The 16,207-nt window shown below is 45.0% G+C and overlaps 1 protein-coding gene across 3 annotated transcripts; it reads left to right on the top strand.

Moving 5' to 3' along the window:
• Positions 1-4,774: 4,774 nt before the first annotated feature.
• Positions 4,775-9,985, top strand: LOC146019538 (histone H2B-like). 3 transcript variants are annotated; one of them, XM_083152047.1, is made up of 3 exons: positions 4,775-4,908; positions 7,288-7,415; positions 9,672-9,985. In XM_083152047.1, the coding sequence occupies exons 2-3, from the start codon at positions 7,299-7,301 to the stop codon at positions 9,855-9,857; spliced, it is 303 nt and encodes a 100-aa protein (XP_083008173.1). In that variant the 5' UTR covers positions 4,775-4,908; positions 7,288-7,298; the 3' UTR covers positions 9,858-9,985. The 3 variants fall into 3 exon arrangements, with proteins under 3 accessions (XP_083008173.1, XP_083008174.1, XP_083008172.1); XM_083152048.1 differs by having other exon boundaries at positions 4,783-4,908; positions 7,293-7,415; XM_083152046.1 differs by lacking the exon at positions 4,775-4,908 and adding an exon at positions 5,284-5,305.
• The last annotated feature ends 6,222 nt before the right edge of the window (positions 9,986-16,207 follow it).

The following is a 16,207-nucleotide window of genomic DNA, read 5'->3' as shown; positions in this document are numbered from 1 at the left end:
TGCTGACCGCCGCAATGCTGACAAGGGGGGCCGTTGTTGCCCCCCCTTGCGGGCCCTCTGCGCTCCCCACGCAGCGGGCCCAATGCCTCGCTATGCTCGGCACACTATTTTGTTCTCCCTCTATGGGTGTCATGGACACCCATAGAGGACCAAAGTGCCGGCATTGTGGCGGTCAGGATTCCGACCACCGGCATATTGACCACATCTTTCCCTGGTACTTTTTGCTTGTGCATGAGAGGGAACCTAAAATAGCCCACTTTGTGTAACACCCAATGAAGCCAAATAACAGAATGTTTTCAAATGTGCCTGAATAATGAGTGCACCTCCCGGGTGACCTGGAAAATGTGCACTGTTGGGGGTACTTGAGGACCAGGGTTGGGAAACACTCACTTACTTATACACCACCAATTTACTGGAACCTCTTTAATCTGGACACATCAGGTGCCACATCAAATTAGGCTGTGGGAGGGTTCAGAAGGGCAGTAGGAATTAGGGAATTTTGCTGCACTGGGCCAAGCTGAAATTGCATTGCTGGTGGACAGGGGGGCTGCGTTAAGGAGATGGTTGAGAGGGGATTGCTGCAGAGGGGGGGGGGGGGGAGACTAGGTTTGGAGACAGTTACGCTGCATGGTGAAACAGTCATTGGTGAGCAATGGCATGTGTATGCTGAGCTGAGGAAGCGGGACTCTCTGCCGGGCGGGGGGGCGCAGGTTGGCCTGGCCAGGTGGTGTGGGAGCGGGCCAGGCGTGAGTAGGGTGATCATAAGCTGTGCTGAAAGTGGCTCATCTTTCAGACCACCGACTTTACACTGTCTTCAACCTGTGGAACTACATGTTTTGGCATGCTCTTATATAAAAAAAATGTGGCAATGCATGTTGGAACATGTAGTTTCACAACATCTGGAGGGCCACAGGTTGAAGACCCATGGTCTTGGAGCTGAAAAGGGCCTATTATGTGCAATAATAGGGGTTGTGGCCAGCACCTAATGTGGGGGCTCAGTGGCGCATGCAGGGGGGGTTCTGAGTACCTGAGTCTGAAAGCTGAGGGTCCCCTCTTTCCATGGGTACAATAATTTTAAAAATTGGCCCTTGGGAAGCGAAGATATCTGACTTCAAAGCAATGGTCCCCATCCAAGCCTGTTAATTGCTCTTCCCAGTCAGATATTTCAGGTTCTGTCTGACTTAAAAAGCTGGGAGTCTCCCCCTTTGATGGACACTAGTAGCTTATCTCTACTGTGCTCAGAACCAGAGATATCCGCCTTCCAGCAGCTGGTTACTGCTCCAGCTCCACACACCTGGTATGTAGTTTTATATACTCGTTGGCGGATTGCTCTGCCTCCTAGTCCCCAGTACCATTTGGTAGGTGGGATTCTCTAGTTCTTAATTCCATTTAAAGCAAAAAAATCATTTCTGGGAACTGGAGATAGCTGCAGTCAAGCAAGCTGTCCTCCCACCAGAAAATTATGAATAAGCCCATTCTACTATACACCCCTCCTCTACGTATTAAACATCCTCTACCACCCTGGAAGTAATGTATCAGGACCCCCGTCATTCAGCCCAATGCCCCCTTCTCCCACCATCTGTGCAGTAAAGGGGTAATCAGTGGAAATTACTGATCCAGGCCCTACATGCTGAGCGGTTGAAATAATACCCCCTTCCACCCGCGGCACATCAAAGCTTCCACTCATACCACCCCCCACCCCCTCTCGCTGGAGGATAGGTAGCGGCGCCAATACATTGCTATGCCCAGGGGTCTACACTGCTGTGTGTGTATATATGTGTGTATATATATATATATATATATAAAAACCATGGGACTTGTACTGCACGCACTAACAATGTTTAAAAACGGAGTGCCATGACTAATATATGTATATAATGCATACAAGCATTTAGAGAGCCAGCAACATCCTTGCAAAAAAGTATAAATCTTTAATATGAAAAAATGGCATAAGTGCAATCAGTGAAAAAAGGTCATTACATACGATTTAAAAGGAAGGAACGAGTACTTAGCATTGTCCAAAAATGCAGCACAGGCATGATGCTAAATGAAGCAAAGTCCCCTCCAGGCAGAGCATCTGAACGCCGACAGCTGTTTCGGTGCGCTTATCGCACCTTCGTCAAGGGCCTTGACGAAGGTGCGATAAGCGCACCGAAACAGCTGTCGGCGTTCAGATGCTCTGCCTGGAGGGGACTTTGCTTCATTTAGCATCATGCCTGTGCTGCATTTTTGGACAATGCTAAGTACTCGTTCCTTCCTTTTAAATCGTATGTAATGACCTTTTTTCACTGATTGCACTTATGCCATTTTTTCATATTAAAGATTTATACTTTTTTGCAAGGATGTTGCTGGCTCTCTAAATGCTTGTGTATATATATATATATATAATTATAATGTGTGTGTTTATTATTATATACATTTGGTCTATCTATAATACTTTACCTGACCCGGCATATACTGGGTCACCTAAGTGTCCATCTCCGTGCTTTGCTCTACCCCTCTCTGGAAACCCCCTTCTGAAAATCCTGCATTTGCTCCTGGGAGGGGGGGGGGGGGGGGGTGACCAGTATTCTGGTTGGGTGGTCTGTTCATGGGTGTGTCTCTATTCGTGTAAATACTTTCAACTAATTATATATGCCTGGAAAAGGCAGAGGGCTAGCATAGGAAAAATGCAGGGAGATATATTGGCTGATACCCTCCAAAGGTGCACCCGCAGGATGCCAATGTCCTAAAATACTTGTGGGGCTGGGGCCGCATTCCAGTCATAAAAAAAAAATACTCAAAGCTGAAACTTGGTAGACAACATATCAACACCTTTTTATGTGGTCAACTAAGTTTACCACACCATATACCCCTTAAACAAATAATGCAACACGATAGTAACCCCCTTATACTGTACTTGCCTCTTACACATTATGCCACAAGGAATGAGCTAAAATTCAGACTATGGCAAACGGATTGAGTCAAAATTCACGTTATGCCACACAGATTAAGGCGCCACATGGATTGAGCCAAAATACACACATTGGGGCAGATGTATTAAGCCTTAACAAGAGATAAATGCAAGGGTGATAAAGAGAGATAAATGTCTAGCCAATCAGCTCCTTACTGCCATGTTACAGGCTGTGTTTGAAAAAAGACCGTAAGGAGCTGATTGGCTGGACGTTTATCTCTCTTGATCACCCTTGCATTTATCACTTGTTAAGGCTTAATACATCTGCCCCTATGCCTCTCAAACAGGGACTTTCTGCGCCGAAAGCGCGCATTAAAAATTTACACCATAATGTCCATATTTCTTATTATGCCAAACACCATAATGCCTACTAAAAATTCTGCTACATTAGTGCTTACCTACATGCTCATTGCCATGGGGGATTACATGCTCAAGGTAACTGCCGCCGCCGGGCAGAAATGACAGCCATTGATAGCCAGGCAGAGAGAAGGGGCTGCCCGGCTGTATTCAGAGCACTGCAGGTCCTGGCTGTTTGAAATAATACCCCTTTCACACCAGACAATGCAGAGATTTACCTGGGAATGTGGTTCTGGGATCATGCAGGGACATTCCCAGACTGGTGTGAGGGGGAGAGAATTCCACCCCCTTCCCCCCCTTTAACAAACCAGCTATATCTTCGGAACCAACTGACCCGTTGAGATCAGTGTCATATTGAAGAACTTTTGAGTGGGCTTTGAATGATCTGTCCTCAAACAACATGAACAGCCATGAAATTACATTTCATAAATGAAAAAATCGGTTTACCCGCAATATCTCTGGAACCAATGAACACATATGGACCAGCTTGGTATCACATTGAAGGCCCAGCGATTTGAGATCGACTGAACCTTGAGCTTCTGAGATGCCGGAGGGGGAACTGGCAGCTGTTGGAACCGGGTGGGGGTCGGGTCCCATGGTATTCTTTGGGGAAAACTTCCCTGCTTTGCCTGGCAGTATCTCCGGTTCCCGGTGGGCTAGCGACGCGGGCCAGGCTCGTTTGGAGAGTGGGCCTGGAGCTGTAGCTCCATCAGGCCTATTGTTAATCCGGTCCTGATAGCAATGATGGCTGAAATACCAGCCATCATAGCTAGATGTGCTGGTGAAACCAGCCTAAGGCCCACCTCACTAGCAACTTCGGGGAGTGCGCATCATCACTAGCGACTTTCAGCTGAAAACGGCCTGAGTGAGCTGGTATTACCAGCAGATGAGCAGCTTCGTGGACGGCTTACATGCTACGCAAAGCCATCTGGCAGGGGGAAAGCCACTCGCTCTCCATACACACTGGGCATAATTGAGGGTATACAGACCTTTAATTTGCTTCTGCTTCCAAGAGGTGTACAAAAAAAATACTAAAGCCCCGTACACATGGGGCAATTCTAGCCAATATCACCCTTGATATGGTGTCTGAGCGACCATATCCCAGTGTGTACGGAGCGACGATCGCCGGGAGCGTGCTCCCGCGACCAGCCCTGAAGTGGTTGCTGATGAAAATGGGACACTTGGCGATATGTTTGCTGTGTGATAATCATTTAGCAAGCATATCACCCCATATGTATTGGGCTTAAGACCCAATTTTTTTTCTCTCCTTACAGAGGGGTAAAAATAGGAACATCGATTAAATCCCTACATTATTGCAAGAATATTTCATTCATATTAATATTTATTTAAAAATAAATATTTAGAAAAATATCCTAGCAAATGCATTCCAAACATAACTTAAAAAGACCACATAAAAGCTTAAATAGAGCCCTCAGCAGTAATGAAATGATTGGGCTGGAGAATATTTTATAACCAGGTGAAACCAGGTGATACAAGGCTGCAGGGAGTGGTCACTGGCTTTATAAATCACCTGAGTGAGCATCCACCAGGTACTGTGGAGTGAGATCTGTGTGGCAGCTGTTTTATAGTAAATTCAGGTAAGAATGTGGAGTTGTGGAGCAATGAGGGCTACCAGTCACTTAATGAATTTGCAGACGTTATTTGGTTGCTTATATTATCTGCTTCTGGGACTTGTGGTTACTCCTGAGCAGTGCTGGACTGGCCCATATGGGCACAGGGGAAACCCCTGGTGAGCCCTCTGCCTGGGGCCAACCTTCTAATCCAGGGAACTGGTGACCAACTGTGCAGCTGAATCTATACAGTGTACATTTGTTACTGTTATACTGTACAGGGTTATGGCATATTCTCTGTAGCGCATTGTTGTTCTTTATCTGCTCTCTAATGGTTAGCTAAGCCTCTGGTGGCTGGTCACACCCCTGTAATGGCATTCCCTGGTTGGCCCTGTATGCCCCATTCTGACACTGCTCATGAGAGGTAATGCAGTTTCTTTAGCTGTGAATAATAATAATCTCTATATACAGTATTATTCCATCCTACTTATTGCTGACTCCTGTTTGCTCTTGCGCTGTAATTGGAAATCTTGCGTCTGCAAAGTATATGCAACACATGTTAAAAAAAATTCTTTGCATACTTTGACTGCCTTACTTAAGGGGCAGTAACTAATGGAAGTCTGACTTTGCCTCTTATTTTTAGTTTTGAATATGGCAAACGTTAGTTCTCAAAAATCCATTGCTTTGTTAATATGCCCTTAATCTATGGATGGGCAATAAGTGGCCGTCCAGTTTTACCATGGATGGGTAGCCACTCTGGCAGGGTATGCTGGAATGTTTAGATCTACAATAGCTGAAGGGACCCTTACTCACCACCCCTGCCCCTATCCTAGGACACTAATTTGTCTAATGAAGGCATTGTACACACTGGCATACCTCCCAATCCAGGAGCAGCTCTACACTGTTTATGGACTTCTCTACCAATTTATGATTGCTGTCACCTGTGTTTAACATATTAATAGATAAGAAATGTGTTTCTCAACCGGTGATAACTAAATGGGAAGTCCATGAATAGTGCATTCTGTCTCTACTTTAGAGGCTCATGTTGTGAGATACATGCTTGAGAACAGGTGACCTAATGAGTACCTCAGTTATTTTGATTTAATTAACCTGTGCTCAAGCATAGATATCCATAAAACTTTGACTTCTAGTATCTTGAGGACTGTGGTTGGGAATGTCTGGTTTGGTGCCATATCTAAAGAGCAGAAGACCAGTTTGGCCCTGATTGCTTCCTCTTGTGGCGTCTGTTTCAGTGCTTATGTTTATGGTGGGTTTTCTATAGTCTTCCCACAAGTAAACTTTCTGTAGACTAATAGTCTGGTTAGTTTGCCAGCGGTTGTCCTTTTCTCAATTGCAAAATGCTTATACTAACTATAACTGTACTTTATCTGGCGATGCATACTTCTTATTCTGTTCTCACAGACCTTTAGGCCAATAATGGCCAGTGTCTAATGGTGACAAGTACGGATTTTTGTCACTAGCTAACACCATCTCAGTACGGTGTTGGACATGGCTAGACAAGGAAGTACAGTTCAGCTAGAGTGGCTTTGCTGGCTCCTCTATTGGTCAGATCTGTATGAGCACATTCAGTAGGTTAGGCTATCCCTACGGCTTACCTTATTAGTAAATAGTGGTGCAAGAACCTTCTTCCCAACCTGTTACTGCAATATGTGCTGCTTGCCTGGATTGAACAGGAAATGTTGTATAAAAGCCAGACTTTGCAGGTCTGTCATTAATGGGTATAGTGTTAACCTCTCCAAATGGTGTTTCCCTAGCAATGAGAAAGATGGACCTTTTTTTTTGCACATTAAATTGTCTTCATCAGAATCAACTTTATTGGCCATGTGTATACTAGGATTTTTTTGTGGACAACACAGCAGCACCAGTATGCGAACGAGAAGGGGGGGGGGGGTGCTGCATACATTATAAGCATTTCAATCCTTAAGGTACATTCTTAGTGGACAGGTAGCTAAGAGTTTATTTTATTTTCACAGGCAGAGTTCAGGATTTCGCTTGCTTGGACGCAGTTGGTGGATGGCTAATGCATACCTTCCAACATGACCCTCTCCAGGAGGGACACAATGCTCTGTTTCTGGGCTTCCCTCTTAATTAATGAATGAAATCACCTGTGGTGAAACACCTTTCTGACCCAGTAACCTGTTTAAAACAGGTGATAGCAATCATACATTCAGAGCGAAGCTTCTTGCAGATCTGGTAGTCCTCACAGGGACGGACCTGAAACGTCTTCCCGATGGTAGAATCTCAAACCGGTTGTAACCTGCGTGCAGCTTCCTTCATGCAGTTAACTAGGAAAATCTACCCACTTCCAGCCCTCCTGGTTCAGATAACTCTCCTGTTCCCCACCAGCTTAATTGGATGATGACTAAATCAAACTTCTGTTTTTAGTACAGATCAGAATGAAGCCTGTTTCAGTATTGAAGAAAAACAAACCAAAGACCTGGCTACGTCTGAAAAAGGGGATAGAGAAACCTACAAAGAATTACAAGAAGCACATTGACAGAGTCCTAAGCCAGGTAAGGTGCAATGTATGAACACACTGGACGTTTTGATGGGAAACCTAGAATTTGACGCACTTGGCCCATCTAGTCTGTCCCTTCTTCCTTTTTTTTTTTTTTTTTGTTACCTCAAACCATATTTGATCCTTTGTAAGGATATAAATATGCCTATCCCAAGCATGTTTAAATTGTTCTACTGTATTTGCCTCTACCACCTCTGATCGGAGGCTATTCCACTTATCTACTACTCTTTCTGTGAAGAAATTTTTCCTTAAATTTCCCCTGAATCTTCTTCCCTCTAGTGTCAGTGCATGTCCTCGTGTTCTGTTGCTCCTCTTCCTGTGAAGAACGTCTCCCACCTGTACCTTGTTAAAACCCTTGATATATCTGAAAGTTTCTATCATGTCACCCCTTTCCCTTCTCTGCTCTAAAGTATACATATTAAGATCTTTTCGTCTTTCTTGGTACGTTTTGTGATGTAGGCCATGCACCATTTTAGTTGCCCTTCTTTGTACAGTCTCTAATGTATTTATATATGGAGATATGGCCGCCAGAACTGAACACAGTACTCTAGATCAGTGGTTCTCAACCTCGGTCCTCAGGAAACCCCCCCCCCCCCCCCCCAACAGTTCACGTTTTCCAGGTCTCCACACAGAATCACAAGTGGAATAATTGGCTCCGCCTGTGGATATTTTAACATGTGTGAGTGAATAATCTGTGCACCTGCAGGGGGACCTAGAAAATATGCACTGTTGGTGGGGGGGGGGGTGTCCTGAGGACCGAGGTTGAGAACCACTGCTCTAGATGAGGTTGTACCAATGACCTATACAGTGGCATTATTACTTTCTACTGCTGATGCCTCTCCATATGCAACCAAGAATCTGACTTGCCTTCTTCATTGCTTTGTTACATTTCCTATCTGCCTTAAGTCCCCTGAAATAGTGACCCCCTATATCGCTCTCTTCAGTAGTTTCCATTACAGTGCCATTTATACTACATTTAGTCTTTTGGATTTTTGAGACCCCAAGTGCATGATTTTGCATTAAACTGTAGTTGCCATGCTCTTGACCATTCCTTTAATCTACCTAGATCATCTATAATTTGTTTTACCCCTCCTGGTGTGTCTACCCTGTTGTATACCTTTGTGTCATCTGCAAAAAGGCACATTTTACCCTCCATTCCATTTGCAAGATCACCAATAAAGGTATTTAAAAGCACTGGTCCAAGTACAGATCCCTGGGGTACCCCACTTGCAACATTTTCCTCCTTCGACTGTATTGTTTATTACAACTCTATTTTCTGTCCTGCAACCAAGATCTTAGAATCCAATCCCAAGCTTTCAAGTTTATTTAACTGTCTGCGATGTGAGACAGTGTCAAAAGCCTTACTTAAAGTCTAGATAAGCTACATCTACAGCCCCACTTTGATCTATTACTTTAGTCACCCAGTCAAAAAGTCAATAAGATTTGTTTGACATGATTTCCCCCCAGTAAACCCATGCTTTTTCGGGTAGATGGAACATGTAGACCCCCGCACTCAAACTGCGGGGAATCAGCAATTGCATAGCAACATAGAACAGGGTTGCCTACCCTCCCGGAATGGCCGGGAGGGTCCCGGAAATCGGTTCCCGCCCCCCGGAAAGGACGGCAACCCTCCTGCATCTCCAGCGGAGGGGGGGGGGGGGTCCGTGGGGGGTTCCGTGGGTCAAATGACGTGATCGCGTCACTTAAACCCCACTCCCCACAGTGCAATGCATAAAATACTGGCATTGCATGGCAGGGGGCGTGGCTAAAATGACGCAATCTCTCTAGCCACACCCTAATCGGATCATCACAGCCATGGCTCTGCCCCTTTTTCCTCCAGGCTTTGGCCCTGCCATACTGAGCTGGCTGCTCTCTCCCGGAGTCGGCAACCATGACATAGAATTTTACGGCAGATAAGAACAACTTGGCCCATCTAGTATGCCACTAGCAGTAAGGATATGTCAATTCACCCCTACAGAGTGCTAGAGTGTGGAAAGTGCATAAAAACCCTAAAAATAATACACAACTGGAGGCCCAAAGTCTACTTCTGAAGTACAGTTGAGGTGGTACCCATAGAGGGTTCTTAATTTGTTTTTTCCCATGTGGACTTGTACTTTGCACATTTTTCGGTACTGAGAAGCCTGTAATGACCTCTATGTAAAGCACTTGTGTAAATTTCTAATTCCCTGTATGTCCCTTTTTTTTTTTTTTTTTTTTTTTATTGGTTACATGCTCTATTCCTCTTCCCCAGGTCCCGCAGAACCAAAGTATTTGTTCCCTGGATCTCCTTATGAGACAGAATATCAGGAAGGATGGCTTCAGGCTGGTAGCTGCAGAAGCTGCGCGACTCTCCCACTGCAGCCACAGGAACACCATAACCAGGCAGGAGATCTGCTCTGACAGCACAAAGCCCAGTAAGGGATGGACTGGGCTCTGATCTTGTGGCTGAATAGATTTGAATAAATCGTGTAATGTATGTCGCTTGCTGAAGCTGTTTTAATAGTGGAACTGTATAGAATGGAACATTGTAATGATTTTATTTAATAAATATTTTAGTAACTTGTTTGTATTGACTTCTCTTGTGTACTTGTGGCAGTCTGATATAAAGCATATTTTCCTATTTCGGTTTCCCTGGTAGTTTTACCTTGTGCATGAGGGAACCTAAAATAGCCCACTTTTGTGTAATACCTAATGAAACCAAATAACAGAATGTGTAATAGACTCACCAGGCCACCTATCAAAACTTGGGACAGCAATGCCATTGTAGTCTTCTAAGCCTTCAGAAGTGCCCCCCCATCTAAGCCTTCAGAAGTGCCCCCCGTCTTCTAAGCCTTCAGAAGACCCCCCATCTTTGTTCTGCCAGTTTCTCCTTTTCATCTGGTCTCTGTAGCAGCAGCCTCCCAGTGGTTCTAAAAGGGATGAGTAAAAACCGATTTAATGGAACTTCTTTTAATCTGGACACATCAGGTGCCATGGAAAATTGTGCTGCATTGCTGGTGGACAGGGGCGCTGCGTTAAGGAGATGGCTGTGAGGGGAAGGAAGATTGCTAGGATGGACCAGGTTTGGGGGCATACTGCATGGGGGAGATCACTAATCATCTGGCATGCTGCTGTAACAAAGGGTGCCAGATTATCAGTGGTGTACCTGTAGTGCAATCCTTACTCAAGAAAAATGGGTTCTTCAAAGTCACATTACTAAGTATGGAAGAAGCTTGTTTCCTGGATGGGACCTGGCACATTAAAACACCCCAAGTGCTGTCATTTTTGTTACATGATGTGTGGTGGCCGGTACTCAAAGGGAACGGGTTCCCCGTACCTTGATTCTTCAGTGGTGACTCAGGTTTGTCCGCTCTTTTATTCTCCGGTGGACGGGAGAGGGACACTTCAATGACAGGTGACAACGTTCTGCGGTACAACTCAGGTGTATTGTGAAATAAGGCAACTTTTGCCCACTGACCCTCACGGCGCAGCAGTACTTGAGAGTTTAGGCACGTTATTGAACAACAACAGTTATGAATATTCAGCCTGACAACTGGTATTTATCAAATCAGACTTTATTTTCTCGACTTTATTTTCTCGACTTTATTTTCTGGACTTTTATTCCTCGACTTTATTTTCTGGACTTATTTTTTTCTCTACTTTTTTTTCTGAGTCCCCTCCCCCTCCCTTTCCTGGGCTATTCTGTGCAGCCTGTGCTGCTCGCTGTGTCCGGATTCCAGGAGAGAGACGTGCTGGTGAGCCAGGGCAGAGGAACCTGCTCGCAAAAGCTTCCATAGAAGAAGAAAAAAAGCGACCTTTAGTGACAAGCACAAGGCTTACCGCATGGCACACCTCAGCAGTAAGGCGCAATTGTCACCACAGCCACAAGGCACGAGCCGGATAATGATTACAGCCAGGAGGACAGGACACACACTAACTACACAGCGATAGCAGCAGCCAGCAAGCCGGGGCTGGGGGACATTGCACTGCAGGGACCCACCCAGCACCATGATAGGCAATGTCTCATCTGTGTGAGTGAAGTGGAATGATGATGCGAGTATGTAAAATTCATATCTCCCGCTGGACCGCACTAGCCAATAGGCGCTCACGGTCCAGCAGCCACTAGTTAGTTGATTGGCTGCTGGACCGCAAGCGCCCATCGGCTAGCGGTCCAGTGTGAGATTGGAATGTTACATAGCAGCACGTCTCTCTCCTGGAGTCCATAAACAGCGGGCAGGCGGGGCCGGGTGGGCTGGAGCAGGTTTCAGAATGCCGTTCCTGATTACAACATTTTTAATTTGAACTTCAGGAATGGCGTTCCAGACCGTTCCAGCTGAAAAATAGCCCTGGACTTCCCACAAGTCAAACATTCTGTAGACTAATAGTCTGTTTAGTTAGGGGGAGATTATCTAAACTAAAAATGCGGTAAAAACCCGTCATTGGGGGTTGTTACCGCATTTTGGAATGCTCTAAGCATCCCCCGCCGGGTTACCGCGAGGGGGGCATTGCCAGAAAAATCTGGCGATGCCACATAGAAGACTACGGGCTTCTACCGCGACACACTGACCTCCTACTCCCTGCACTATAATCCTCTTCCGGGTGCAGGGAGGAGGAGATCCCGACGCAGCGCCGGGTGAGGGAGGGGGGAGCCGTTGGGTCCCAGTCGGACCCGCTGACTCTGACCGCAAAGGCCAGCTGTCCTTTGCCATAATTATCGCATATGTTAGAGCATATGTGATAATTGTGTATGCGAATGGGGGCGGAGCTGGGCTGCGGATTTTAAAACATCCCGCCCTGTTTTAGCAATAGTCGTTTTCTCAATAGCAAAACGCTTCTAATTAAACTGGCCCTTTATCTGGTGATGCATTACTTTTTTTCTGTTCTTATAGAGCTTTAGAACAATAATGGGCAGCGTCTAATTTTAAGAAATAGTGATGAGTACTGATTTTTGTCACTAGCTAACACAATCTCAGTATGCTGCTGGACATGGCCAGACAAGGAAGTCCAGTCCAGCTAGAGTGGCTTTGCTGGCTCCTCTAATGGTCAAATCTGTATTAGCACAGCCTGCTAGCAAGGCTCAGTGGGCTGGGCTTTCACTGGGGCTCAAAGGGAATTATAGTAATAAATAGTGGCGCAACAACCTTCTTTTGCTGTGATATGCATCTATGGAGGTTTTTCTCTCCTCACGAACCTGTTACTGCAATATGCGCTGCTTGCCTGGATTGAACAGGAAATGTTGTATAAAAGCCTGACTTTGAAGGTCTGCCATTGATAGGTATACTGTAAACCTCTTCAAATGGTGTTGCCCAGCAATGAGATAGATAAACCTACAAAGGATTACAGGAAGCACCTTAGCAGAGTCTTAAGCCAGGAACAAAGAGTGGTTGTGAATGGTGCCGAATCAGATATGATACCGGTACTAAGTGGAGTGCCCCAGGGTTCGGTTTTGGGGCCCATTTTGTTTAACATTTTTATTAACGATATTGGGATAGGGTTACTCAGCAATGTATCCATCTTTGCGGACGATACAAAACTTAGCAAAGTCATCAAATCATCAGAAGATGTCACCATGCTTCAAAATGATCTTGCAATTCTAGATGAGTGGGCAAAAAAATGGAAGATGAGGTTCAATGTAGATAAATGTAAGGTTATGCACCTTGGGAGACACAACCAGTGTGCAAGTTACAACCTTAGCAGAGAGGAACTGGGTAATTCCATACTTGAAAAGGATCTAGGAGTCCAAATAGACAGCAAACTAGGATGTAGTGCCCATTGTAATGTAGCTACAAAAAAAGCCAACAAAATTCTGGCATGTATTAAGAGGGGAATGGAAACTAGGGACTCGAGGGTAATTATGCCACTATATAAAGCATTGGTGAGACCTCACCTAGAGTACGGAGTACAGTTCTGGGCCCCACACTATAAAAAGGACATCATAGAATTAGAAAAAGTCCAAAGGCGAGCAACAAAGCTTATTAGGGGAATGGAGAATTTAAGCTACGGGGAGAGATTAAGCAATTTGGGACTATTTACATTAGAAAAGAGACGTTTAAGGGGGGACATGCTCAACATGTACAAGTATATCAAGGGCCAATATAAGGAACTGTCACGCACCCTCTTTTTTACTAGAAAGGAATCTAGGACGCGAGGGCATGAGTATAGATTAGAAGAAAAAAGATTTCATTCAGCTAGTAGAAAGAATTTCTTTACGGTCAGAACAGTCAAACTCTGGAACTCTCTTCCCAGAGAGGTGGTAACGGCTGGCTCATTAAATGCGTTCAAGGCAAAGTTGGACAAACATTTACTGGAGAAAAACATCCATGGGTACAAATAAGAAATATAATTTGTCTGTAAAATACCAGAACCTACCAAATCAGCAATGGATATCTATACCAGGTTGAACTGGATGGACGCAAGTCTTTTTTCAGCCTTACCTACTATGTAACTATGCAACTAAGGTGCAATGTATGAACACACTGGATGTCTTGATGGGTAGATGGAACATGCAGACTCCTGCATTTAAACTGATGAATCAACACTTGCATGGCTATATATGTCACTTGGCAGTAAGGGCAGTAAGGGTACGTCCATTCACACCTCGCTCCTACAGAGTGCTGGAGTGTGAAAGTGCATAAAATACCTTAAAATAATATACAACTGGAGGCCCAGAGTCTACATCTAATGTACAGTTGAGGTGGTACCACCACAGGGTTCTATTTGCCATGTGGGTTTTAATTTATACTTCAGCACTTTTTTTTCAGAACTGAGAAGCCTGTAACTATCTCTGTGGGGTGTATTCACTGCTGGGAGTGAATGGTGACAGTGAACAGGGCTGTCACCGCTCACCCGGTCAGAATTCAACTAACCCCCACATACGCTGATTTCCCCTTCACTCCATTTTTGCAGGAAGGGGGAATTGGCAAAAGCAGTAGGCTCCCGGCATTAACCGCGAGCCTTGCTGTTTGGTGGAATCCTCGCTGCTCATGTGACAGCGAGGATTCTCCCGAAACATTGAATAGAGTGAGCGGCCAGCACGGGGGTTAAAAAGCGAGGATCTCCGGATTTCTGTGATCCCTGCCGTTTAACCTGCTCGCCCCTGCATTGATTACTGCCCTATATGTACAGCACTTGTTTCATTATTTTTTTTCGTTCTTTGTATCTCTCTTTTTGTTAATTCGTTACATGCTTTATCCCTCTTCCCCCAGGTCCAGCAGAACCAAAGTCTCACTGGAACTTCTTACGAGACAGAATATCAGCAAGGATGGCTTCAGGCTGATAGCGGCAGATGCTGCGCGACTCTCCCGCTGGAGTGGCAGGAAAACCATAACCAAGCAGGAGATCTGCTCTGACCGCACGGAGCCCAGTAAGGGATGGACTGGGCTCTGATCTTGTGGCTGAATAGATTTGAATAAATTGTGTAATGTATGTTGCTTTCTGAAGCGGTTTTAATAGTGGAACTGCTTTTATAAATCTTTTAGTAACTTGTTCGTATTGACTTCTCTTTTGTACTTCTTGTGGCAGTCTGATTATAAAGCATATTTGCCTATTTCAGTTTCCTTGGTATTTTTTTTTCTTGTGCATGAGAGGGAACCTAAAATTGTCCACTTTTGTGTAACCCCCAATGAAGCCAAATAACAGAATGTGTAACAGACTCACCAGGCCACCTACCAAAACATGGACCAGTCTCCTAAGCCTTCAGAAGTGGGGGCACTTGGTTCTGCCAGATTCTGACAAGGGTAGATAACGTTAGGTCGACATGGGGTTTTTCACTTTTTTGGAGCCAACATGTGCCGACAGGTGGTATTTCATGCCCTACCATCCACTAGGGCGTGGTGGTAGAATAAAATAGTGGCGAGCCATGTGAACAAATAATGTTAAAAACACCATGTCGCCCTTTCTGCAGTTTACCCATTGTCCCACACCCAAAGGTAGAATGGGTAAGAAAACACATTGATTCCCCAGCATCCTGAATGATACTAGCAACAAGATACTACATAGAATGTATAACAGAATTCTGAGATATTGCATATATTTGCACAAATGTATGAATAAGCCCCCAAGCTGTCCTTAAGGCTTCTACGTGAATTGGGTGGGGGGTCCCTAGCACTATATCTGGGTGCTGCATCCCAAAAAAATCAGTGGAAGCACAACTCTATTTTTGCGACTGCAATGATACTAGCCATAGAAAACCATGGCTACTGCTAATTATATCAGACCTACATCATGTACCAAGACTTCTCCCAGTTTATTGTGGTAATCGATAAAAAAATATTGAATAAAGGTCCTTCTGATCACTTACAGATACACCACAGATTTGCTGGAACCTCTTTTAATCCGGACACATCAGGTGCTATGGGTAATTGGGCTGCAGGAGGGTTCAGAAGGGCAGTGGGAATGGGGTAATCGTGCTGCACTGGACCAAGCTGAAGCTGCATTGCTGGTGGACAAAAGGGCTATGTTCATGAAGATGGCAGTAAGGGGAAGGGAGATTGCTGTGGAGGGGGGTACCAGGTTTAGGGGCACTCACGCTACATGTGGGAGACCACTGATCATCTGGCATGTTGCTGTAACCAAGGATGCCAGATCATCGGTGGTGTACCTGTAGTGCAAATCCTTATGCAACCAAATGCAAGAAAAAATTGGTTTTCTTCAAAGGCACATTATTAAGTATGGAAGAAGCTGGTTTCCTGGATAGGACCTGGCACATAACACCTCAGGTGCTGTAATTTTTACATTATGCATTTGCAGAAGGGCTAATGGTGGTAACTATGAAGGGACAGATGGTGGCTCAGAGGAATTGGGCTATTA

This window comes from Crinia signifera, chromosome 7 (genome assembly GCF_055691185.1).
Source record: "Crinia signifera chromosome 7, ASM5569118v1, whole genome shotgun sequence".
Classification (NCBI taxonomy): domain Eukaryota; kingdom Metazoa; phylum Chordata; class Amphibia; order Anura; family Myobatrachidae; genus Crinia; species Crinia signifera.
Note: the sequence above shows the minus strand (reverse complement) of the source record. Positions and strands in the feature narration are given on the sequence as shown.

Bases quoted from the DNA above. Each gene is read 5' to 3' on its own strand.
- LOC146019538 (XM_083152046.1), top strand. The intron at 7,416-9,671 runs GTAAGGTGCAAT...CCTCTTCCCCAG, and splicing joins TTGACAGAGTCCTAAGCCAG to GTCCCGCAGAACCAAAGTAT.